Below are 26,106 nucleotides of genomic sequence, written 5' to 3'. Positions count from 1 at the left end.
CCCCTGGATGTAATTTAGTCTCAACATTGCTGCTAAAATTCTGGAAGAGAGATCTTAGCCAACACGGGATTTACACAGTTGAAGGATGGGGATCACTCCATCCCAGACATAAACATTTCACACTACTCATGGTGGGGTGGGTGTGATCCCCTCCCCATCATACCATGCTCAACATTATAGGTCAGCAGACCTCTGCCTCTCAAATTTTCCAGTGACCTTCTCTTCCTGCCAAATACTGCCCCCCTTCAGCCTTGCATATTAAGCCTGGTCCATCTGAATATTTGGAGGAGCCCATGGTTAGTGCTGGAAATAAGGTACTCTTGTTCTTTCCTCCCTTGTTGCCCTTCCCATGGTCTCAGCTATTCCTCATTCTGATCACAGTAGCTTTAGGCCCCGTAATGGGAGCAAAGCAAGCTATAAATCAAATAAATAAATAATTTAGAATGCATAGCATTATCACCATAATCTAAGCATATGTGCCAATCACAAAGGCAGAGGAAGAAGAAATGGAGAATTTCTATGATGGAATCCAGGAAGAAACTGACAACACGCCAAAACAGGATTGCTGGGTAATCATAGGTGATTGGAACACTAAAGTAGGAAGCAGAACAGAATCAAAAACAGTAGGAAGATGGGCACAAGAAATGAAACAGGAGAGTGACTAATAGTTTTGCAAGGCCAATAATCTCTTTATTATAAATAGCTTCTTCATAAAAGGAAGGCTGTACACATGGACATCACCAGATGGTCAACACAAAAACCATATAGATTACATAATAGACAATAGAAGATTAGAAGTCTGCCTTTTCTTCTGAAGTCAGCTTGAAAAACATGTCATTGCAGTGCTGGGGGTAGAGTGATACTGTCCCTGACATGTATTATGCATGGCTTAGGAATTGGCATGTTAATTCCTAATCAAAACAGAATCTCATCTTCTCATTCTTTGGTAGTACATTCAAACCTCCATATTTTCAGGCGATCTGTTCTGGAACCCCTTCCCCACCACGGATACCAAAATCCATGCATGCTGAAGTCCCAGGTTTTTTTAATGGTGGCACAGCACATGCATGCCTACTTGTATGGCTGCGTGCATGCACAGTCATAAGAAAAACTGGGGCTTGCTGTGCATGGATGGTTAAATCCATGAATGACAAGTCTGCCAATGCAGAGGGTGAACTGTAATAAATGGTTTAGTGATTCACTTGAATATGTTTGGGTTGATACCAGGGGTTAAAAGTGAGCCATGAGCTCAGTATATTTAAATGAATATAGAAAGACTCCTTCAAATGGAGAATCTTCCGCTAGTACTTACAAATGCAGTTACAACTCCAAATAATAAAAGGGCTATAAAACTACAGTATTACTAAAAAAAGCCTTCCTGGATCCCACCACTGTGAATAATTATCAGCCAGCCTCTAACATTAAATTTTGGGGCAAGGTTCTGGAGTGTGTGGTGGTCTTCCAGCTCCTGGCATTTCAGGATGAGATGGATTATCTAGATCCATTTCAATCTCGTTTCAGGCCTGGATATGAGACAAAGGCATCTTTGGTCACCTTTATAGATGACCTTTGCTGGAACTAGACAGGGGAGTGTATTCCTGTGAGTTCTGCTGCACTCATGCTATTCCTTTGGGCTGCCTTACGGAGATGGGACTAGAGGGCACTGTTTTACAATGGCTTCATTCCTTCCTGGAGGGACAACTATAGAAGGCATTCTTAGGCATTCCTGTTTGACTTCTTGGCCATTGGCCTGCAGGGTTCCTCAGGGCTCATTTCTTTCCTCCATACTCTTTAACATAAGCATGAAACTGTTGGAAGAGATTATCTGCCATTTTGGAATCTGATGCCACCACAATGCAGATGATATCCTGCTCTGTTACTTCCTTCCATCTCAATCGAAGGAAGTTGTTCTGGTTCTGAATCACTACTTGTCATCACTAATAGATTGGATGAGGGTAAAATGTTAATAGCATTTTGTTCTTTTAACTGAATGTTTGAACTGGCTTTAATACTGTGAAAAATTGTTCTTTTTAAATTGTAAGCTTGAGTAAGAATACAAACCACTACTACTATACCACCACCATCAACACCACTCAATATTGGTCAGTGAAAGGCAAATCAGAGACTAGTTCCTGTGGGAATTTGTTCTTTTGAAGACATATTTGAGCTGTAGACATATATAGAGTGTTACACCAGAAAGTGGCCTAAACTAGAATAGGCTACTGAATCAGTTGCTGAAGGACAAGTCAGCATTTATGTAAATCCCATTAATGCAAGGTGCTCTACTAGTTGAGACCAGAGGTTGGGTTTAGACCGCTAAGTTTACATTGATAAGTACAGTACTTGCTTTAAAGTATGTTGAAACTGTTGTATTCATAAATGACATGAAGTTTACCAGGTATTGTTAGACAGTTAAGGTTTTATGCTGGGCAAGTGTATAATAAGGCTGTTTTATACTATCTGTGAAACTCTGTGACTTTGATTCAGGCAAAGAATGTTGCAGTTGCTGCAGTAAGGCAGCCCTGGAGCCTGTTTTATCTAGTCCAAGTTATATATTAACTGTGAACATTTCAGTTTTCTGATATAGTATAATATAGTGTTGAGAAGTTCTGAGAATAGTCTTAGGCGGGTTACAGACCGCCTATTTGGGGCGGGCTGTACCCGCCCCTTCTCCCGGTGTATCGGGGCCTCAGTAGTGAGAACGGCAGCCGCTGAGCCCCCAATCCACCGCTTTTCAGGCTGCGGGGAAGCGGCAAAACGCCGCTTCCCCGCAGCCTGAAAAGGGGTGTCCTTGGGGCTTCAAGCCCCAAGGACACCCCGCGGCGGTGGGGAGGGGGAGAAAGGGGCCGCTTGGCCCCTTTCTCCCTTGCTTCGCTGGGTGCAGCCGTCTGAAGGCTGCGCCCAGTGAAGCAAAGCGGCGTCGCAAACCAGGAAGGAGCTCCGAAATGGAGCTCCTTCCTGGTTCGCGCTAAGGGCGCCATAGGTGCCCTGGCGCGGAGTGAGGACATCACATCCGCGCCGCCCTGTATAGAGGCGGCGCGGCCGTGACGTCCTCATGGCGGCGGCTGTCTGGAACGGCCGCCGTCATTTTTTACGCGCGGAGCGCGTATTAGGGTTAGGGAGGTGCGGAAGCACCGCACCTCCCTAACCCTAGTACGCGCTCTGCGCGTACTTTCATGGCAGTGTGTAACCCGCCCAAGTGATTATTTTAATTCTAGTGATAAAAGTAGTTTTTCAATATAAATTAAATCGTTAAGAATACATGTATAAGGTAAGAAGAACTTCATGACAAGTAATAAATAATAATAAAAGAATAATTAATTATGCCAAATAATAAAGTTAAATTTAGAAGTGAGTTATGTGAATGGAAAAGAAAATTACTGTATTAAATATGGATGTGTCATTAATAATCAAAATGGTAAAGCAGTTTTGAAAAACTGTTTTCAAGTATACACTAGTTAATAGCTAAGAGTGAATCCATACTAACTTTGATTTTTTACTTTATTTTTAAAGAGCGTTATAGAATTCAAAGTGAACAGTTAGAAGACCTTTGGCTCATTACAAAAGAACTCACACTTCGCCTTGAAGAACATTTTAGGAAACAGAATTGCAAAGATTTTGCATGTACTTTTTCTGGCCCAATTCCATTACAAGAATATTTTGAAATAATTGATCACCATTTTGAGGTAAGCTTTTCAGTATTTCACATTTTAGTATAGTGTTTGTCATGGTTTATAGTTTTTTTCAGCTTTTAATTTGTTTTGTTTTCCTTTGCTATTAATAGCTTATAAGAGCTTCATACACACACCTATGAACATGATAGGAATTTGGAACCATTTTAGGTGAATAAAAACCTTCATTTGGCTGAATTTTAAAATAAAGTTAGTCATGCTATTCCAATAGCACAATAACAACAACACCAAAAACCAAATGCCCAGAACTGGGCAATAACTTAACTAGGCCCAATCAAAATTTCACAAAACTGTGCAAGCTTTTGAATTCTCCAATGATGGGCAGGTTAATAATAGCCCTTATAATCCCTCATAAAATTGGGAGGGAGTTCCTGTCAGCTGTGTTTGTATTGTGAAAAAATGTCTTGTTGTGATCAGCCTCCAAGCCTTTTCCAGACTGGGGCTCCCCATGGATTCACTGTTTGATCTGCACTCTCCATTCTGATAGTCTTTAAGCATATATTGAGATTTTTTTTCAAAAAATAGTTAAGAAACTGTTCTAGATTCATAACTGCAGCATAGTTTGAGACAGCGGTATGAGATTTGGTATTGTGCACACTTCCCTGAGAAAATGCAGCAAAGTAAGTGACGCTTACTTTGGAGAAGAAAAGCACAGGGTTGCACTATTAGATGAGGTCTGAACCTTAGCTATCCTGAAGGATATAAATCCAGTCTTCAAGACACTGCAGTGCACAATGCAAGACTTCCTCACAGTTAAGTGGATATAGGATTATATCATAAAGAATTTAAAGAGAAGTGATAATTCCCTTTTGTGGCAAATATATCGGTATACAATGAGTGTCTGTGCTGCAGAACCAGTATACTGGAATACTACATAGCCAACTGATGACAGTTTAATTTCATTTCTGTAATGAAAATCCATAGCAAGATTATCATGAATTATTGTAAATTACCTATACTGTCAACAATTATTTTCAATCTTGGTAGTAGCTTGCATTATTTTAGCCTTTAGTAGATGATTGTGACATTATCATTCTTCAAGCTGGCTACATAATAATTGTGTACATGAAACTGATGCACTAAATCTACCAAAAATATGATTATTGTCTACCTATTTCTCACAAATGTGTGGTGTGAAAACATTTTTGTGTTGTAGCCTTAACGTTCTCTTTTTAAAAACTTTATAAATTATAGCTGCGCTTGAATGCTGCAAAATATGAGCAGCTCTTATCTGAAAGAGCCGTACAGTTTAGAGCTATTGAACGACGCCTGCTGGCACGGTTTAAAGATAAAACACCAGCTCCTCTTCAACATCTGGACACCTTGTTAGAAGGAACTTACAGACAGGTCAGTATAGTTGGATTATGAGCCTGTCTCTTTTAATAATTCCCTCCACACTAAACACATAGTTTTAAAATATATAAGCTATATCTTCCTGGTTACATTTACCAGTGGGGAGACCATGGAACAGTAATTTGTTTAACCTAATATTTCCCTGCAACTTTCCAGATGATCTGATGAGGTTTTTGTTTGATCTGAGATACAGAATTGCTACTCAGAAGCCTTGCAAACTTTGACAGTGCAGCATTCTTTCCAAACTGGAATAGTTATGTGAAAATATTTTATAGTTAAGACTTTGTGTAAACATTTATGGTATACTGTAAACTGATGGAATGATTTAACTGATGTAACATCCACAACAAAATAATCTGAGACTAACAGTCTCCTTTTGTAAGTGTATTTACATCCTGGGTGTTTCGAAGGCAAGATCTGAAGTAATTGAAAGCACAACCACTGGTATTCTTTTGCAGAAGAGTGTGCAGTTTAAGTTTGTACCTCAGCTTTGTATTAAGAGCCTAGGAATAGTCCTTTTGGATGAGTAAAGGTCTGTTTTATTTTCAATGGAAATCCAATGTGGAAAGCCCACAAACAACTGTTGTTGTTTCCCACCAACTTATTATTATTATTAACCTTTATTTATGAAGTGCTGTAAATTTACACAGTGCTGTACATGCAATCTTTTTAGTTAGACGGATCCCTGCCCTCGGGCTTACAATCTAAAAAGACATGACACAGAAGGAGAAGGGAGTGGTGGAGGGAAAGGGTAAGAGGTCCAGCAGTTCCTCTCTACCTCCGAGATAAAATTCTGACCATGGATGTTTAATATAGCCATCATGAATAACAGCCATCGACAACCTTCTACTCTTATTAATTTGCATAATTAACTAACATAATTCTAGCATTCTAGCATACGCTAACTAAACAAACTTTAAACAATAGTTATGGGTATGACAGTGGATTCTTGCTGAATCAAGATAAAAATCCCAGTTTGTTTTAATAAAATCTTTCTTGAGCAGTAGGATCTTCAAAGTGGATTCTTTTAGCATCCTTTATTTGGAAGGGTTAAAAACAGCATCACTACACTTGCTCCTCATTACCTTTTAATCTATTAGCCACTCACATTCATTAGATAACCAAGGTTACAGCCACAAGAAAGAAAGCAAAAGGAAAAAATTAAAACCAAAGAACAGACAACCAACATTTACAAAAGGCAGCATATATCCAAATGAAAGAAGTCCTTTAGCTGAAAAGTTATCTTCAGAAGTCTCCATAATTGGGACAGCTTTCCCAGTAAATGAGGTCTTTTTCTCTTATTAAACATAAGAGACATAATTGAGATTGGCAGTAGATTTTAACTTTATCCATATTACTAAGGTTGACTACTATTTCTAAATGTTATTTCTGATATTTATGACATGATAAAATATATGACGTATGATAAAATATATATATAAGGAATCATATCCTTATTCCTATGGTTACCACAAATACAAAAGTACTAAAAGTAATAATCTTGAAGGATTTTCTTTTGCCTTCCTTCCTGTCATCCTTCTTTCCTTCCTTAATACTACTGCTGCTGGTGCTGCTACTGCTACTACTAATATAGAATGTGAATCACTGATGGTCAAAACCTATAGTCAGTAACAATTGGTACACTGTGAAAATGAGATTATGATGGCAGTGTTAGAAAATGGATGGTTATATAGACCTTGCAAAGACATTTGAACTTGCAAAGACATTTGAATTAAAGTGGGGATGCTGTTAGAAAATCTAGGCATTCAAATTGCTTGAGTATCTGACTGTCATTGTTGCTCATTAATGTTTAAGCTATTTGAGTCATTATCTCTATTTTTGTGATTTGAGATGTAAGAGAGTTCAAGTAAAGGATTTCTTCTTATATAATGAAGTTTATCCATGATGAATTTTGTCAGTTAATATCTTTTTTGCATTTAGTATTTCTTTTTATATGGATCATATAGTTAATGTAGTGTTTAAAATGGTGAAAGTTAAATTTTTGTGCTTCCTAGGTTTGTTTGATCCACCCCCAAACAACCTTTGACAACTATGGATGTTCAGTTCTCATTACTATGTTATGCAAAGTATGTTGTGTGTGTATGTGCCTTCAAGTCACCTATGGACTTATGGTAACCCTATGAATATCATAGGGTTTCTTAGGGAAGGAATACTCAGAGGTGTTTTTGCCAGTTTCTTTCTCAGAAATATAGCCTACAGAACCTGATATTCATTGACAATCTCCTATCCAAGTACTAACCAGAGCTGACCCTGCTTAACTTCCATGATCAGATAGAATCTGGACCTTACTCTTAAGGGGCCATAATCAAATTGCAACTTCTTTTTCCTTGTCTAAAGTGTCTGAAGTATTTAGGAATGCTTATATCCTCACTTACTCAAGAAATGTAATGACTTGGATAATTATTTTTGTGAAATAATAATTTATGTTGATATTTCAGCCCAGAGAATAACTTCACTTGGTTTTTAAAGAAGCAGCTGTGCTCATCTCTTACAGCATTAAAAAGAAGAAGTGAAAGGTGGGGGGGGGGGGAGAAAGAAGGAATATAGCAGAGTCCTATAAGACTTACTAGTTTTTATTTTTACCATGTACTTTCATGGATATACCCACCTCTTCAGATGTAATACAGAGTGATATCCAGGCCTCATGATATAAAGCATATTTACATAGTTGTGGGAGTGGGAGTAGGATGGAATCTAGAAAGATGGAAATCATAACCCTTTGGTTCTGTTTCAGAAGGATGTCCAGACCATAGTCTATTTTACTGCCAAGCAGGATGGGTAATTTTGCTTCATTTTTAGAGTAAAGGTTGTTACAGAGCATTTGGGTCAAAAAGGCCACAACTTTATTCATGGGAGCTGAGTAGTGTTGGTTTGGCATGAAGTCTGAATCCATTGATAGGATAACCCAACAGTTTTTGGTTGTTACCCACCTCTGGCCTGATAGCCAGAAGGGAACTTTAGAGTGGCAGTCATGGAATATATGTGAGCACAGCACCTTCATATCAGTTCCTGTTTCCTGGTAGTGAGACATGACCAACAGCCCCCAAGCTAGGCTTCTGCCTAATCGATTGCAGCCCAAAATCCCTAAAGGGGATCCCTGGAAAAGGGGAGGGCAACAGAGCATGCCAGCTCTATCCTCCCCTGGCATTGGATCCAGCACCATGCCACACTACTAAAGTTGCCACTCACTGTAAGCATCAAGAAAACATAGCAGAAGAAATAATTACACGTATTACAAATCATAAAATTTAGGTGTGTGGAAAGGCATAATGGGACCCACTTATCCAATGGTCAAAAGACAAGAAATCAATTTTTGCAGGCCTATGACTAAACCTTTGTATCCTAAATGTGGGAAGCAGGGCAAGATGGTGATGAACTAACAGCTGCTGAATCAGCCTCCCAACATTATCTGGCTTTATCCCCTCCATACATCTTAAAATGCCACCCAGTGGCAAAAAAAGAATTGGACTAGTCCCAACAACAGTATTGAAAAACGGGAATCCTTCACAGCAGAGAAACAGATGAGGAATGACTCATTTTTTCTGATAGCAGACACAACACAACTTGTGAGTAATAGATCTGCAAATACAGCTCCTTTTCCACTCCCTAAATCATTACAGCAATCTCAATGAAGTAAAACAGCCTTCCCAATTCTTCAAAATCCAGATATAAAGTACTCTCCAGAACAAGGAGAAAACAGAGATAACGGGGCAATAATATTGTTCAGCCCCTTCATGATGTCTTCCTTTTGTCTGCAGAAACACTGGTTCTTATTTTGCAGAGACTTAATGATATTGCAAACAAGGTGAAGAAATTCCAACAAGCCTTTCATATGCAAAACCCTCATGGCAAACAGGGAATTTAAAATGCAGCTGATTTTGGTCATGTGAAGGAAAATTGTACCGTTTCTTCAGGACACCCAAATGTACCCAAATATAGGAGCCCTGGTGGTGCAGTGGTTAAATGCCTGTACTGCAGCCAGTCACTCAAAACCATAAGGTTGCGAGTTCAATACCAGCGAAAGGGCTCAAGCTCGACTCAGGCTTGCATCCTTCCGAGGTCGCTAAAATGAATACCCAGCTTGTTGGGGGCAATTAGCTTACACAATGTAAACCGCTTAGGGAGTGCTTAGGCGGTATGAAGTGGTATATAAATGAAGCTTGTTTGTTTGCTTGTTTGCTGTATATTACAGAAAAAGCAACCCCTCCTAGAAATTTACCACAATGCACATATCTGGAATGGCCAAAAATAAATTATTAGATTCCTTTCCCACCCTTTAAACTATCACTGCAGAGCAATTGGCTTAAAAAACTACCAATATTTACTCAGCCCATGAGCAATTTAATGCACATGTCTGACTTTTAAATCAGGCATCTTTCCCTAACAGGCTAATACAAAAGAGTAAATTCCTTTGGCAAGCACATTATATCAAAACAATCAGTCTTTAAGGATAAGGTAGTCTGTGACCTCATCACAGGAAAAACAACAAACAGATATAACTTGGCAGATAAAAGCCAAGAGAATCCAGGCAGTAAACCTGCCATCCCTATCCAAGATGGAGAACTTAAGCATGCTACAAGAGAGGAAGCTCAGGATATAAATCAAGAAGTACTTAAATTGAGAGGAAAACTCACAGATACTAGAGCCCAGCAAAAATAAAATAGAAACTGAGTCCCTTCCCCACAGACTCGTAGAAAGCTGTCAGTGCCTCACTCGGATTTTCTTGATACAGATAGTGAAAGTGATGACTCTTTACCTTCACTCAAAGAACTCATGAAATCCCAAGTAGCTAATACCCCTCTTTAAATGCCTTGTAATGATCATGCATCTCCATCTACAATTAAATTCCAGTAATCTTAAATCTTGTGTAAACTCTTGTCTACAGAAAAGACAGCCTTCACTATCACTTATTTCATCTCCTATCTCCCTGGATAAGCCAAAGATGTTCTCCTTACCAAAGAAATGAGATCCTTGCTTGCTTGTGATCCTAGTACAACAAAGCAAATATGATATAATAGGCATCACTGAAACCTGGTGGGATGAGTCTCAGAACCGGAAAGTAGAAATAGAGGGGTATAACCTTTTAAAGAGAAGCAGGCCTAACACGAAAGGAGAAGGAATAGCACTATATGTCAGAGATATTTACACCAGTGGAGAGATCAAAGACATCAATACGATTCTATGATTCTGTGACTCATTTTGCTGCTCATGGTTCTTTCAGCCACCCCACTAGAACAGATGGAGCAGGAAAAGCGGGGATGTGATGTGATACAACACCATTCACAGAGGAAGACAATGCTATAATTATGCCAACAGTCAGCTAATGTGAACCTACTACCACTGGGTGAATTACACAAACAGCCTATAGCCTAGTGCAACCACTTGACGATCAGTTGACCATCATAAGGTTACCCTTATGACATGAAACATCTCTCATTGATATACATCTAACAGAGATCCCTGTTTCACTGACTTTCTCATCCAATATGATATTTTACCGATCCAGTAATCGTGGACTGCTAAAGATCTGCAGTTTAATGGTTTTCACTCATTTTCAGTTGCAGTGGAGCCAGGGAGAAAGTGTGGAAGAGCAAGGGGAATGCTAGAAGTCCTGGTTTCCACCACTCTATGTGCTGTAACAAAGTCTCTTCCCACATTTAAAACATATGCCATGGTAGTGCTAATCCAATTTAACCACTGCACTCCACTGATAATAAATGTCTACATGCCTCTCAATGAGGAAGAAATTCCAAATCAGAAACCTGTGGGCTAAACTGGAATAATCTCATATTGCAGAATCCAAATGCATTTGTAGTCCTAGGGGGAGATTTAAATGCTATACTGGGCCCCCATAATCATAGCCTATACAGCCAATATGCTGAAGGAGTGCCCAGGGAACATTTTATATTCTTCTCAGAGAGATCTGCAGCTTCATGCCTTCAAAAAGGGATCCACCTTGTCATAGGCCAAACAGCCACCGGCTGAGCTAGAAGCATGTGCAAAGTGCATGGGCCTCTGAAAAGAAGGATGCATTGGAGAGGAACATGGCAGCTCCCCATTGCACAGTGCAGCCCTGCACATTGGCTCTCCTGGCAAGTCAGGGCCCCTGCTTTGTTTTACAAGAAGGCAAGGGATGGAGTTGAGTGTTGCCCAATTTATCTACTTTACAGATGTGTTTTAAATAGGAAAATGCAGTGTTGTGCCAAATAGGTTTAATACCATACATGGGCCTTGTTTTGGCAGCACAGCTCTCTTGAAAGAAATATTTTTTGTTGTCTTTGGTCTTCAAGCACACAGTGTTGTTAGTGTTATTTTAGACAACAAATGTCATGTGATTTTTTCCTTGTAAACTTGTTGAATTTAAAACCATTGTCTGCTTTGTACATTCTGCCTGAATAGAACAAACACTATTTCTCAAAACCAATGATGTCATTTTTCTGGAGAAAGTAGAATTAAACAATGTTACCTGATGTAGCACATCTGGTTTAATTCACAGTTTGATAATTTCTTAACTTTTGTTTCTTGATCACTGTAATAAGTAAAGATACGTAGATACATATAGTGGACAAGTTGTCATCTCTTCTTAAAACTGACATTGTTGCTGCTTTAATATATTGTACAAAAATGAAGATCATAGTGAAAATATATCTCATTTTTGCAAAAGAAGATGCAGAAAAACCGTTGGCCATGAATTCCAGGTAGAATAAAAAACAAGTCAAACCATATGTGAATGCATAATGTAAAGCTTAATTTGGTAAGGACATATGCATAATGTAAACTATACAAACTGTGTAAACATATGCATCACGTAAAGCTTAATTTAGTAAGAACAGGATTTGCACACTACTGGATATTACTTTCTCCCCACTACCAAGTAAAAAACAAAGCTTCATGTGTCCTACTGCTATAATTCAAGATCATGGTCTTTGTTTATTCTTTTGACTGACTGTCTCATTTTTTAAAATGTTGTCTGGAAAAAACTGGGAAACTTATTGGAAAACTTTTTTAAATTCTTAAATAGGTTCATAGTCATTCATAATTTTGATAGTATTCTGATTTTGTTTGTTCATTCTCTCTATTCCTTTCTCTCTTAAAAGCTACTGTTTCCAAGTTATTTAATAACATTTGTTATTTGCAAATATATTGATCAGGGCACATAAAATAAATAAGCTATTTTTTCTTGAGTGAAAGTGTTTTCTTTTTCCTTGAGGAGCCCTTCCCTGCTTGTGTGATAAACTGCTTTTGAAACTGAGAACTTGCCAGTAGTTAATATAGCATGAGATCAGAGGAATATTTAGGAATATTTGAAATTATATGAATTTATATAACTGTCCCAGATTGTTGACTGTTTTCAGAAATTGACATCTAAAGCAATGCTGTGTCTGTAGTCTTCTGCATTAGTAAATTGTCCCATAACCTGTGCCACCAGTTATCTGTTGATAAACTGCCTGTCTTCCAGTTCTTGGCTATTTCAATTCTTGTGATGGCCAGGAGAAAACAAATCAATGATTTATGTTTCAAGTCTTTGTTGTCTCCTAAAAACACTGAGAGTAATAAAAGACCAGGACAAGGAGCTAATTCTTGAAAGGTGATCTCAGAAATGATAATACATTTAACCAAAATTGGCTAGCTTTATCACAATGCAACCACTTATAAACATATGTTCCTTTGCAATTACAACTTCTCCAACATTTTGCAGTTGATTGCTTAGAAAATCTAGCCAGTTGCATGGGGGTAAGGTGCCATTTGTAGAGTAATTTTAAGGAGCACTCTCCAAGCAGGTTAGATCTTATTTTAATGGTGCGGAGGAAGATTCTAGATTGTATTCCAAACAGCCTCTGAAATTTATATATTCAAGTCTAATTCCCATATCTTTTTATTTGCCAGTCCATTACCATATGTTTCCTCTATAATCCAGTTGTAGAGTTTCCCTGCAATACCTTTAGGAAGCTGGGAGGAAAGCCATACAATAACACAGTTGGCCTATGTATCCACTGATTCTTTATCTATGGATTCAAGCATCCATGGTTTGAATCTATCTATCTATCTATCTATCTATCTATCTATCTATCTATCTTGATTTTGCCATTTTATATAAGGGACACCATTTTACTATGCCATTGTGTTTAATGGGACTTGAGCATCCATGGATTTTGGTATCCAAGGGTGGTCCTGGAACCAAACCCCAACGGATACCAAGGCCAGACTGTACTCAAACATTGTGGGGGAGCACAAAGTCTTTCCTTCCCTAACCAAGCTTGCTAAAAGGGAAGCAATTTGGTATGACTGGAACCATGTGGGCTGAATGAGACTCATGAAGAATGTGAAGATGTTTTATACATTTTATTTAGTTTCACTGGAATTAGATACCATCTGTAGCATTTTCCTATAATTTTCTTTTAGATCTTGTGATAATATATATTTTTTGTTCTTTTCCAAGAGTTTCCTATTGTTCTAAGGTTAATGTATGCCCAATATTTTGAGCCCATTTAATCATAGACTCGTTTACTACTTCTTTTTCCAAATTCATTCATAAAATAACTTCATATTGTTTTGCAGTATTACACCTTGTTTCTTTAACAATTACTTTGTCAATATCTTTCTCTTCGATATCAAAGTCTTCTAGTCTCTGGTCATTTTGTTTCTTTCATATAACAGTATAAGAACCAGTGACACCCAAGTCCTTCTCTTTCTAGATCTTTTTCGATTTCAAGTTTAATTTAGTCTGTTCATTCGATATAAGAAGGGCTTTATATCTTATCCAACCTTTTTGAGGATCGTTTCATTGTCCAAAGAAGAATTGTTGTAGTGATATCCATAATGGGATTTTCCTGTATGTTTTATTTTTTATATTTTGTCCATATTTGAAGCAGTGCCTGGTACAATATATTTGTAATTCCATTTACTAGTGAAAAAAAAGTGTTAATATTTAGGATCTGTACAGTAACTATTGAATGATTATGAATTTGGATTTTTTTCCCTGCTTGAATTATGCTTTTAACATTAATAAAACTGCCACATCTTTTTCAGATGCCCAATTAACCTAGAAGAAAAACATATGTGTATATGCGTGTGTGTTTGTATATATATAAAACAACTAGAAATAAAGGTTTTTTTATCTTAGTTTTTTGTAATTGGCACCACTGTAACATTTTTAATCATTTACTTGTATATAATTAGAGAGATTTAGAACAGGATATTTAGAATTAGAATATTCTTCTGAGAAACCTGTACTCACGACAAGAAGCCACTGTCACAACACAATATGGAGAAACAGAATGGTTCCTAACTGGCAAAAGCAAGGCTGCATATTTTCTCCAGGATGTTACCCTAGGAGACTTATTGCCTTGGTATGGCAGTTAACCATCAAGTTAAATGCAGAGTTGCTAATCCAACTGGATTTCACATATGGAAAGGTTTTTGTATGCATTCTCTTTTTTGGGATTGTGGGCATAAGTAATATCTTTATTATGAGATGATGGGTAAATTCATATGGGGTGAAAGAAGAAAGTGACACATTGCAGTAGAGCAGAGATGCACAATTTTGTGGGCTACACAGAAATATAGATGTGGTCTGTGGACAAGGACATATGTCTACACACACATTCTCCTTAGTGCATGAGAATAGCAAGATTCAAAACTCTCTTCCTTGCCTGCTGAAAACTAGGGGTCATACACCAGATGCCCTGATTTAGTAGGGACAGTCTCGATTAAACCTCTGGCCCCATACTTTTGGGCTGCTTTTAAAATGTCCCAGTTTTTGTCTCTGTTTCCCACTTTTCCCCTTTATATGCAGTTTACTTTACTTGTTGCAGACTGAGTTCAAAGCGCAAAAGCTGTTTGCACTCAGTTAATTCAGCAAGGGGAATGCAAGTAGGGAGTTGATTTCTGCTCTTCCCAGTAGACTCAAGCAAAAGAAAACTACTGCACCACCTCCTAGTGTGCGTGCTCTTTTTCATTAATAATGTTTACTGTTTTGACCACACTTTAATGTTGCTTGGTCACATGTGACCTGGTTTTCGTTGGACAAATGTTGGAGGGTGTAGTGGTAGTGGTGGTGAAAGCCTCTTTCATCCACCAGTGATCTCAACGCAGATTGCTGTTTCTTCCCAGTTACTAGAATGCTTTACCTCTCCCATTATCCAGTGATCTGGCAGCCCAGAAAACAGCACACTTGCCTCTCCAGACTAGCTGAAGGAAAGAGTGATTGAGATCCCATTGTCTTTTGATAGGCATTAGGAGATTTAGATAGCCACTGAAAGATGCATGCAGTCATTGCAGGCTTCCACTCCTGCAACTGAAGAAAATAATGGTGCTTAAATATGAGCATATCTTTTGAAAGATGTTATAAGATATCAGAAATCCATTTCCTACCTTTATTCCTTCCATTCAGGCATAGCTAAGTTTGTCGTGGTTAGATTTTGGCAACATAAGGCTGTTTCACGTATACTGCAGACACCTTTCCTGTATCAACTCAAAATAAAATGTAAGCAAGAGGACTCCTGCATACTTTTTACCATCTTTGTCTGATGAAGAGCCCTGTTAGTTTCAAAAGCCATCATGATGAATTTTTCATTTTTCTGTTGGTGTAATATATGCACAGTTTGGACCTTGGATTTAGTTTTAAGTTGAGCGTGGCTATAGCTGCAATGAATTGTGATATAAGAAGTAAGCAACAGCCAGTAGCTGTCACTTACAACTGTTATACCACAATGATCCACATGGAGCTAAGTGAACTGTACAGCAAGATCTTTTTTCATAGGGCTGTAATAATGAAATGCATGTTGTGAACTGCATGTGAGTAGTTAATGTGTCTGGAACAGAAATGCTTAATGGTTTCATTTTGATGTAGTTGATTACCCTTTTTGTATACTTTGTTTTCCAAAATGTATCTTCTGCAATATGATATTATGCATATTGTTATTTGTAACTGTCAGTAGATATATACTATGTTGAAAAGCTGTATAAGCATTCCTTAATGTATAATGTCTTATTTTAATCTTATATGAACACTGCCAAATGTAATGGTACATTTGCGTAATGTTGGCTTGTATGTTTTCTTTCCTCTTCATTCAAAAGCAGAGATGTTTTCTTTACAGCCAGTCTTCTTCTTCAGCAACTCTCAAGCATCTGAGTAAACTCCTTATGAAATCAAACAGTTTAAACACACTCTTAATTGATTTTTAGATCCATGTTTTGCTGATTTTGTAAAATTAGTATGGTTTCTGAAAGGTATTATTTTCAGTGATAATTTTACCGTCTTGAGCTTTTTTGTAGAACTATTTTCAGAATAATACAGCTGTAGTCTCTGAAATATGGTTGTTGAATCTTCATTATATTAATTTTGCTTTGTATGAAAAATAGGAAACAAAATGAATTACAGAACCTCTTTTTCTTCTTCTTTGTGATCTCTGAGATTCTCTGTGCCTGCACAGACCATCTTTGGAAGCTTCTAGAGGAGCAAATTTGCTTTCTGCAGCTCTAGAGAATAGGACCTGGAGCATTGGATTCAAACTATAGGAAATGAGATTTCACCTTTATCCACGGATTCAAATATTCACAGATGTAAAATATTTTTTAAAAAATATAAAGTCTCAAAAGCAAACTTTGATTTTGCCATGTTATATAAGGGACATCATTTTATTATGCCATTGTATTTAATGGGACAATCTGCGGGATTTTGGTATCCAAGGGGGTGGGGGTCCTGGAACCAAACCCCAGTAGATCCCAAGGAGCCATGGTACATTGATGACTGGCTTCTCTGGCAGACATGGAACTGAAGGGGTTTGACAGAAATTGTACTGAATGTGGTGGTGGTGGTGGTGGTGAGGGGGGGGGGGCTCTGCCAGCCTTCAGCCAAAGAGATCTAAAATTTCTGAAGATGGTTTGCACAGGCGCAGAGAATCTCACATGTATGAGTTCCTCCAAAGAACCACAGTTACAGGTAAATAACTACTTTCCTTCTTTATAAAAGGAATGTTCAGTAAAATGCTTTCCATAGAAAACTGTAATAGATTTAAAACGATTAAAAAGCATAAAGGGGTCATTCCATCCTGTTGCCTCTGCTCTTCCTTCTTCTGGTTCAAAATATGGGTCTAAAACATGGGTTTAGCATGTATTAATGGAAACTTGAAAGTACATTATGCAGTGCTCGGGAAAGTGCCAGTGGCTTAGGGACAATCAACTGTTCCTCAATTGCCTTTGGCACATTTTTATTGACTTCTGATGTGTCTGTACAAATCCAAACAAATTTATTCTTCACCAGAATATACTGTATCAACTCTTTTTTACTACATTATGTTGGAAAGACCAATACTCCTTTTTAAGGCAAATTGGGTTTTTTCCTTTTAATTTAAGAGGATTATTTAGTTATGGTTTATAATCAAATTAAATAACCAAAATGTACATTCTTTAAGATGTGTTGGGACTGTCATTAAAAATAACACCAGAAAATATCTAGTACTTCATTAACAACGATCTAACATAATTCAGAATACATTTATCTGAGTAATTTAAGAAGGCATGTGGCTTCAAATTATTTTAATACCGAATGTTTCATGTATAAGTACAAACAAATTGTATGTATTTCACTTGCAGTATCCATGAAGTGTTTATGTTGGGAATAGAATAAATACTTCCAGCAGAGTGCAGCAGCAGACAATAAATGTTGTTACTTTTAAATACCTGCAATTTGTTAAAGGAAGATGATGAGAAAGAAAGCATGTATGATTTATCAGTAATAAACATTTGTGCAGAAAGTACTGTTAGAGTTCAATTCAAATCAGAATTTCTTATTTTAATTTCTCTAGAATTGACTATAATCTAGAGGCACCGTGGTAACCTAAAGCAGCAACAGTTACAAAAATAATATGCGTATTCAAATATTGTTCATTTTCATTAGTATTACCATTTTTGAAGACGACTAAGAGTACATTGAGACTTTGATTAAATTAGCAATGGCAAACCTCCAGCCCTCAGCCTGGATTATGTTCACGAGGTTTCTGCTGAGACTCAGATGCAGACTTCTTCCTCTACCAAAACGTCATGTATACCACATTCTGGCCTCTGTGCATAGAAAACCAGACCTGCACTTTTTCTCCATGCACAAAGAAGCAATCTGGGTACCTGTGAAAGAGACCCAGGACTTAGACACAATTCCCTCAGTACCAGGATTGGAACTAATTAATACTTAGTTGGAGATGAGAGGTCTTCACTGATTGAAACCCTGAAAAGATCTTACCATTAAGAGTTGACAGTCTGGGACTGTTTAGGCCTGGCCTAAAGTAAGAAGAAGAGCCCCCACTTCAGTTCATCTGCCATGGTCCAGGCCTAAGAGGGAGAGAAGAACTGCTGGACTTATTCCCCTTCCCCACTGCCATTCCTTTCTCCTTTTGGTCATGTCTTTTTAGATTGTAAGCCTGAAGGCAGGGAAATGTCTAATTAACTACCTGTAAGTCGCTCTGAGAGCCTTTCTGGCTGAACAGTGGGGCATAAATACAGTAAATACATAAATGGACAAATGGTCTGACTTGGTATAAAAGCAGCTTCCCGGGTTTCCAGTATAGGATTAGGAAGTACGTAAAATAGGAAGCACCTGCTTACATGGACATTGACCACAGATGATTTACAGTAACTTTAAGGTGGATGATGAAGACATTGCAAAACAAGCATTTGTGCTGCATATAACAGAGCATCTAAGGTTACACGATCATCTTTGCTATCATCCACACAAACCATGTGATGATTACATTTGGTCTGTCACATTTAACCACATCTCATGTAAAATTCATAGCCAGTGTGGCGTAGTAGTTTCAGACTTGGACTACGACTCTGGAGACCAAGGTTCGATTTCCAGGTTGGCCATGAAACCCACTGGGTGACCTTGGGCAAGTCACTCTCTCAACCTCAGGGGAAGGCAATGGAAAACTTCCTCTGAACAAATCTTGGCAACCCCCGCCCAAAACACCATGATATATTTGCCTTAGGGTTACCATATGCCAGAAACGACTTGAAGGCACACAGCAACATGTAAAATCCGGCAGATTATTAAGAAACATTGGCATTTAGTACAATACATTGAAGGCTGCAATAAATTGTCCTTTATAGGCTTTCACAGATTTGCTGACTTAAGGGATAAAGTAGTTCACGCTGATTTATTAAAAGTACCATTATAATACAATGTCTGTTTTGCTTATGTTGTTAACAAAGCTTTGTATCACATCCTGTTACGAAATACATATGTCATCTTAAAAGTTCCTCCAATTACAATTCTACAGTTGTCATTACATTCTGTGCCCATGTTACAAACTATATATGGGACAGACATTTAAAAATCAGGATTACAGAACACAAGAGCAGCATAAACCCTCGTAATATGAACAGTTCACTAATTTAATTGAACACTTCACTAATTTCAGCTGTAGCATGGATTTTAAACGTTTTTTGTTAAAGAAAAAAATCATTCACGTCTTTATAACAATACCATTCTTCATAGTAAATTTTTTCAAAGAGAAGTCTTTGATTTTTTAGTTACAAATGATTGCTTTTTCAGATTTGAATGATCACTTGGACTCTTCATGTTTTTCATAGTTCTGCCATGTAACCTTGGACTCCTGAGAGGAATAACAAAGCAGGATTTCTAAACGCCACTAGTTCAGTAATTAGGTCAATTGGATGCAGATTTAACTGCCAACTACTAATTGATTACGATTTTCAATAAGTTTCCTTGATTGGTCTGGTATATACTGTAAGAAGGGAAGAACCTTCCATTATGTTTCTTTCCATCATGCTGTGTGTTGGTTGGGTGAAAATGGCTCTGAAGTACATAACTTGTTGAAGTTTGTTAGTTTTATATTCTTCCCTTTCTTCAAGCATATTCAAGAAATTGGATAGATTCCATGCTCAGTGTCATTGTTCTTTTTTCATTGCTGAATCTCCAGGTCTAGATTACTGAATTAAGTTGTAATAATTACTACATGAAGGAATTGACTGATGAAGGTGTGTTTGGGGTAGATATGGTTCTTTGTATTACATATCTTGTTGGAATCCTATAAGATTGGTAATTTCTTCACTTTCTTTAAGCAGAATCAAGTAGTTGTATATATTCTATTCTCAACATGAAGGATTATTTTTCATTTTATATTAGTTAAACTAGCTGAAACTCCTTGTCAAGTTTGCCAAATTAAGATTGAATGATTTATACATGAGATAATTGTTGGATAGAATCATAGAGTTGGAAGAGACCACAAGGGCCATCTAGTCAAAACTCCCAACATGCAGAACTACACAAGCACTCCCAACAGAGTTTAAAAACCTCCAAAGAAGGAGATTCCACCACACTCAATGACAACATATTTCACTGTCAAACAGTTCTTATTTGCAGGAAGTTCTTCCCTATGTTAAGGTGGAATCTCTTTTTCCTATAGTTTTAATCCTTTGCTTAGTGTTCTTGTCTCTGGAGCAGCAGAAAACAAGCTTGCTCGATCTTCAGTATGACATTCCTTTAAGCATATTAAAAGTATTTAAACATGGTTATCTTAACCTTCTCTTTCACAGGTTAAACATACCCGCCTCCCTAAGCTGCTCCTCATAGAGCATGGTGTCCCAATCTTTCACCATTTTGGTCCTCTGGACATGTTCCAGTTTGTTAATATATCTCTTGAACTGTACATAGTATTCCTAAGTGAGGTCTGACCAAAGCAGAATAGAGTGGCACAATTCCTTCCCTCGATCTTTTGCTTTTTTAGGTGCTACATCACACTGTTGAGTCATGTTTAGCTTCTGGTTTACTAAGACTCCTAGATCCTGTTTGCATGTACAGTGGACCCTTGTTATCTGCTGGGGTTTGGTTCCAGGAACCCCCATGAATAACAAAATCCGTGTATGCTCAAGTCCCATTAAATACAATGGCATAGCAAAATGGTGTCCCTTATATAAAATGGAAAAATCAAGATTTGATACTTGAAATTTATACTTTTTAAAAAAATAGTTTCAAGCTGTGGATGCTTGAATCCTCTATGGATAAGGAAGGCCAACTGTACTGTTGTCAAACTGTCTGTCACCCATCGTATGTCTATGCATTTTTTCCCCCTGCCTAAATGTAATACCTTGTATATCTCCCTGTTGAAATTCATTTCGTTAGTTGTGGCCTAGCTCCCTAATCTGTTACAGACATTTTGCATTTTGATCCTGTCCTCTTGAATCTGTGAGGCAAACTAGATTGGGATGTTTTTCCATATATGTAACATACAGATAGTACCAACTGAAAGGAAGAGTGATAACTGTTAGCTAAGACAATAGCATTCCCTCAGAAAATGTGACCGTTTCTTCCTCTGCTGTGGTCTAGTGAAGGATTGATCCCCATGTGTGTGATTTCCTCCTAGTGGTATTAGTAGCTGCAGCAAATGCATTTTCCTTAGGACTGACAAGAAAAATGAGTAGGAGGAGAAAGAGTTAAAATCTCCCCATGCCTTCTGGGTTCCTGTTAATTACAAGCTACTTCTTACCCCTGCTGATACACAGGTCTGCTTATTTTCTATACTTGGCAAGGAATATAAAGTTTTACTTCATATGCCGTAGTTTGTGTCGCATAGAAGATGGGAAAAAATTGGTCTGTGGCGTCAGAACTAATAACAAGATATTAATGTTTTGAGCTTTTTGAAAAGCTATATCTTTATCTCTAGTGAATACTCAGTGATGTGTGTTTGAAAAATGTCAAAACCCTTTACCAAAATAATTAATGTCCAGAAGAAGAACATCAACCTTAGGAAGATTGTTTAGTTTCCAGCTTTACATTCCAGCTATATAGTTTAGATTCTATCCTATGAACTTTTTTCTATTTACTCAAGAGAATGAGGTCCTTCTTACCCTTGTCGAGGAGAATGGTAGAATCTTAGAAAGATCTTGAAAGTTTGCGCTTCTGCAAATCCAGTAAGATAACTGGATTTGCAGAAGTGCAAACCTTCAAGATCTTTCTTAGCAGAAGTTATTTTAAAAGCCTCAAAAAGACCACACAGTTTCTCTAGCAAAGGGAAATTGGGGGTGGACACTTCCAGTTATGTGGGGGAGGAACAGTATTAAAATCCCTGCTCTGCCATGGAAACCTATTGGAAAATCTTGGGTAAGCCACATTGTCTCAGGCAAAGGCAAAGCCCCCTCTAAACAAATCTTGCTAAGACAACCGTATGTATAGATTTGCCTTCAGGTTGCCAGAGTTAGAAATGGTTTGAAGACACACAACAACATGATATGCAATGCTAGGCTCCCAGTCTTCAACATGTGCTCCTCCTGTATTAAGTGCCTCAGCAAGACTCACACACTTGCAAGTGCAAACACTGCTAACATTTCACCAGACAGTTGCTTAGATATCAAATGGTTCAAATGAAAGCCTTTTCTTTGGAGGACATTATTTGAATTTCAGCCTTAGAGGAAAAGTCTCTCTTGAAACACCAGTGTAACATTGCCACTGCGCTATTTGCTAGTGCATCTTGCTAAGAGGTCGAGGCTCTTCTTCCTTCAGATTTGAGAGACCCAGAAGCGTCAGCCTGTTGTTAAATCCAGAAGAACTGGTTTGTGTCTTGTGGTGACATATTAAATTGATTCAGACTAAGAACTTGCTTTATTGATATTTTGTATACTATGAATTAACTGTAAGCAATACCAATAATGTCTGGTTGTTTTAAGTTCCTGATACATATCCTTTATATAACACTTTGTTCATTGAATTGTTCAGTTTTATTCTGGAATACATCATTCTACAATAGGCTTGTCTTTGGCAATATTTTATTCTGTAAGTATAATCTAGTGGATAATCGTGTGTAGATTTTCTGAGTTTCAAACGATGGGGTAGATGCTAAAGTGCATGCCTGAATTGGAGGAAATGCTTTTGGTGATGCAAACTGCATTTCCCCTGAGTACATAATTCTCAGTGGAATGTTGTTTGGTCAATGTGTTGACATATTTATTTATTCTTTTGATAGTTAAGAAAGGATTTTACTTGCTCCATAAATGTCTATGACATCAGTAATGTATAAATTAGACAGTACATGCTGTGAGTTAATAACTTGCATCATTCATTTGTAACTTTTCAGGGTGTGTTAGTATTAACTAAGCAGGTGGCACTGTTTGTCTCTCTGGAAAATGTGAATGCTGTCTCTGTTTCCCTTTCTCTGTTTTCAAGAACTGCTTTAAACACCTTAGATAAGTAATTAGAAGCTAAAGGCTGTAGTTAATTGTCCAGAACATAGGATTGGAATGCCAATCCTGGCATAACCGAAGTGATTTACACTAAATTTGGCACTGCGCATAAGAGGTTGAAGTCACTTTTAATGACATGTCCCTATTCGTAAACAGGTGTTTGCCCAAGGGGAACACACTAGCATTACTTTGCAAGTGTTATGGAAGAGTGATTCAGTGGAATATGTGAGTGTTTCTTACCCCCACATCTCAAATATATTATGTCAAACCTTTTAGCACTCAGTGTTCAGTGAGAGATTGCTTGCAGCCTTGGAGGATATTGGATTCCAGAGTGGGCGGCACCTTTCTATCAATTAGCTTTGTTTAATGAATAGAGTTTCTTAACATGATTGGCAGTCTCTTGTCCATTCTTAATGAATTTGCTCTCTGACCTAGACGTTAGTTAAAGTTCACAAGTTAGTATTTTATTGCTAGTTTGCATGAGGAACTATTGATGTTAATACCTACATACATGACTACAAGAAGGAATATAGCTGTGAAAGTAGTGATGAAATTTGCTTTAACAGCATCATAGTAAGATAGAGAAGAAAGTGTGTATACAGATTGAGGAATTTCAAAATGCAAAATACTCCAAAAACAACAACTTTTTCACAGGTGGCTGAGATTGTAACATCTTTGCTTCTTGATGGTTCAGTATACACCAACTTTGTTTCATTCATATAATTATTTAAAACTATTCTACAAAACTATATTCAGGCTGTGTGGATAAGGTGTATATGAAACATAGATTAATTTTGTGTTTAGACTTGGGTCCCATCTCCAAAATATCTTTTTATGTAAGTATATGCAAATACAGGTATTCCAAAATTTTCAAAAATCCAAAATTCGAAACACCTCTGGTCCCAAGCATTTCAGGTAAGGGAGATTCAACCTTTAATTCTGTTACTTTCATTCTTCTTGAAAAAAATAACTGTACATAGTAAAATGATGTCTGAAATTCTTTGGTTCTTATAGAATTAAATAAAATCACGTAATCATATAGATCTGGATGAACAATTGATTCTGTTACAAACTCATTCTCTTTTTAATTTTCCTGTTCATTTACTGAAGACAGTTAAGCATGGAAGGCAAGAATATAATCGGTGTGATAGAAATGTCTTTTATTTTTCTCCCCCACAGTGTCTTAACTCAAAATACATTTTGGTTACCAGTAGTGTGGTTTTTATACATAAACACACACATTTCCTAAAATTAAAGTTTGCTTATTAGTACACTGTGGTCTGTGACTGGATATTTAAAATTGTTCCACTCAAGATCACTTAAATTGGGAACTTTTTAATGCTCCTTTACAAATGCCAGTATTCTATGTAAATAAATAATCCCTGCACAGGGAGCAGAGGGAGAGCTGTATTTGGGAGAACAACCTTGACTGGATGTGTTTTTAGGCTTGGGTGAATGGGTTTGTTTCTGACTGTGAGGGGTGGGACTTCTGCTGAGTTGGTGAGCAAGCTTTCAATACTCATACTCCAACAGTTGAGGAAGACAATTGGAGCTTGGCAATACAGGCAAGGCAAACGGAGGTTATGTGATTGCTTAACAGGGAAGTTTGAGGGAAAGCCACAAAGTTATTTTCTTTTCCTCTTTTTAATTGACTGACCAAATTGTTTAGGATGGATGGTGATGGAGTTTTTGCAGTCACCTGCAACAGCTGTGCCATGTTTGTTTTGTTCTTGGAGGACATGGCTGGCTGCACATGCACCAAGTGCATTTTGGTGGCCGCATTGGAAGAAAAGGTCCAGCAGGTGGAAGCCGATGGCCCGTTAAAGACGGGCACCCAGGACAGACTCAGTCCGTGCTAGGGTTAGAAAGGGGCATCTCTTCCAGACACCCCTAACCCTAGCATGGACTGAGTCCGTACGAAATGGTGGCGGCCGTTCCACACGGCCGCCGCCATCTTGACGTAGCAGATGCGCTGCGCCCACAATGCCGCGCCCCGGAAATGATGCCATGAGTGCACGCTTCGGCACTTGCAGCATCTCTTCTGGGGCGCAGGAAGGAGCGCAATTTTTGCGCTCCTTCTTTGCAGCGTCCGGGAACCGCGCCATTTGGCTGCGGAGGTTCCCGGACGCTGCAACCGGCAGCGGCACAAGACTGCCACTTCTGGGCGGTCTGTAACGCGCCTATGTTTCTAATGTTAGGATCATTAGAGACCACAACATTTTCTTAAATGGGGCTGTTAGGATCATCTTCAATACCAAACACATGGCAAATGTCACTGAGGAGGAAGTCAGTTCCCAAACACAGGAAACAGATACTTGGAGGAATGTTACATACAGCGGTAGAAGGCCCAGGAATCCAACTTTAAGTGTGTCTAGTCTCATTATTTCGTAATTGGTCAACAATACAAATAGTAATTATTTGAAGAAAATATTTTGCAGAAATAATTTTGTTTATAATTTTGAGTACTGAATAATTTCTGAAACTATTCAGTTAAATTTGTAAAGATCAAAAAAATAGTACTTAGTGTATATTCCAGTAGCAAAACAGGCTTCCTAAGTGTTAAGACTGTGCTATACTTCATTCTAGTTAAATCTTAATAAGAGGTTGTTTGGTAATAATTTCCATAATTAAAATCATGTGTAATTTTAATAAGAAATCTGATGCCACTCCAGGAAGTGGAGTCAGTGGCTTTTGATGTTAGGTAATGAACTAAATATTACTTTAACCCCTTGCATTTTGAAAAAAAAATCAGAGTAAATTAGTTTTACTACATATTTCCTATGTGCACGGTTTTCAAAAAGTATTTTTTTGGCAGTGAAGATGTACATAGTGTATACAGCTACTT

At 37.8% G+C, this 26,106-nt stretch overlaps 1 protein-coding gene across 2 annotated transcripts in view; it reads left to right on the top strand.

Annotated features, from left to right (window-relative positions):
- BBS9 (Bardet-Biedl syndrome 9) overlaps nt 1–26,106 on the top strand; it is a 259,252-nt gene that overhangs the window by 83,422 nt on the left and 149,724 nt on the right. For both annotated transcript variants that reach the window (XM_089532607.1, XM_089532608.1), the window contains exons 18-19: nt 3,514–3,686; nt 4,887–5,039. In XM_089532607.1, the coding sequence (XP_089388733.1) occupies nt 3,514–3,686; nt 4,887–5,039 (326 nt within the window). The remainder of the gene's footprint in view (nt 1–3,513; nt 3,687–4,886; nt 5,040–26,106) is intronic.

This window comes from Sceloporus occidentalis, unplaced genomic scaffold, assembly GCF_023333645.1.
Source record: "Sceloporus occidentalis isolate IW3139 unplaced genomic scaffold, rSceOcc1.0.p SCAF_7, whole genome shotgun sequence".
NCBI lineage: Eukaryota > Metazoa > Chordata > Lepidosauria > Squamata > Phrynosomatidae > Sceloporus > Sceloporus occidentalis.
This window is presented reverse-complemented; position numbering and strand designations above follow the sequence as displayed.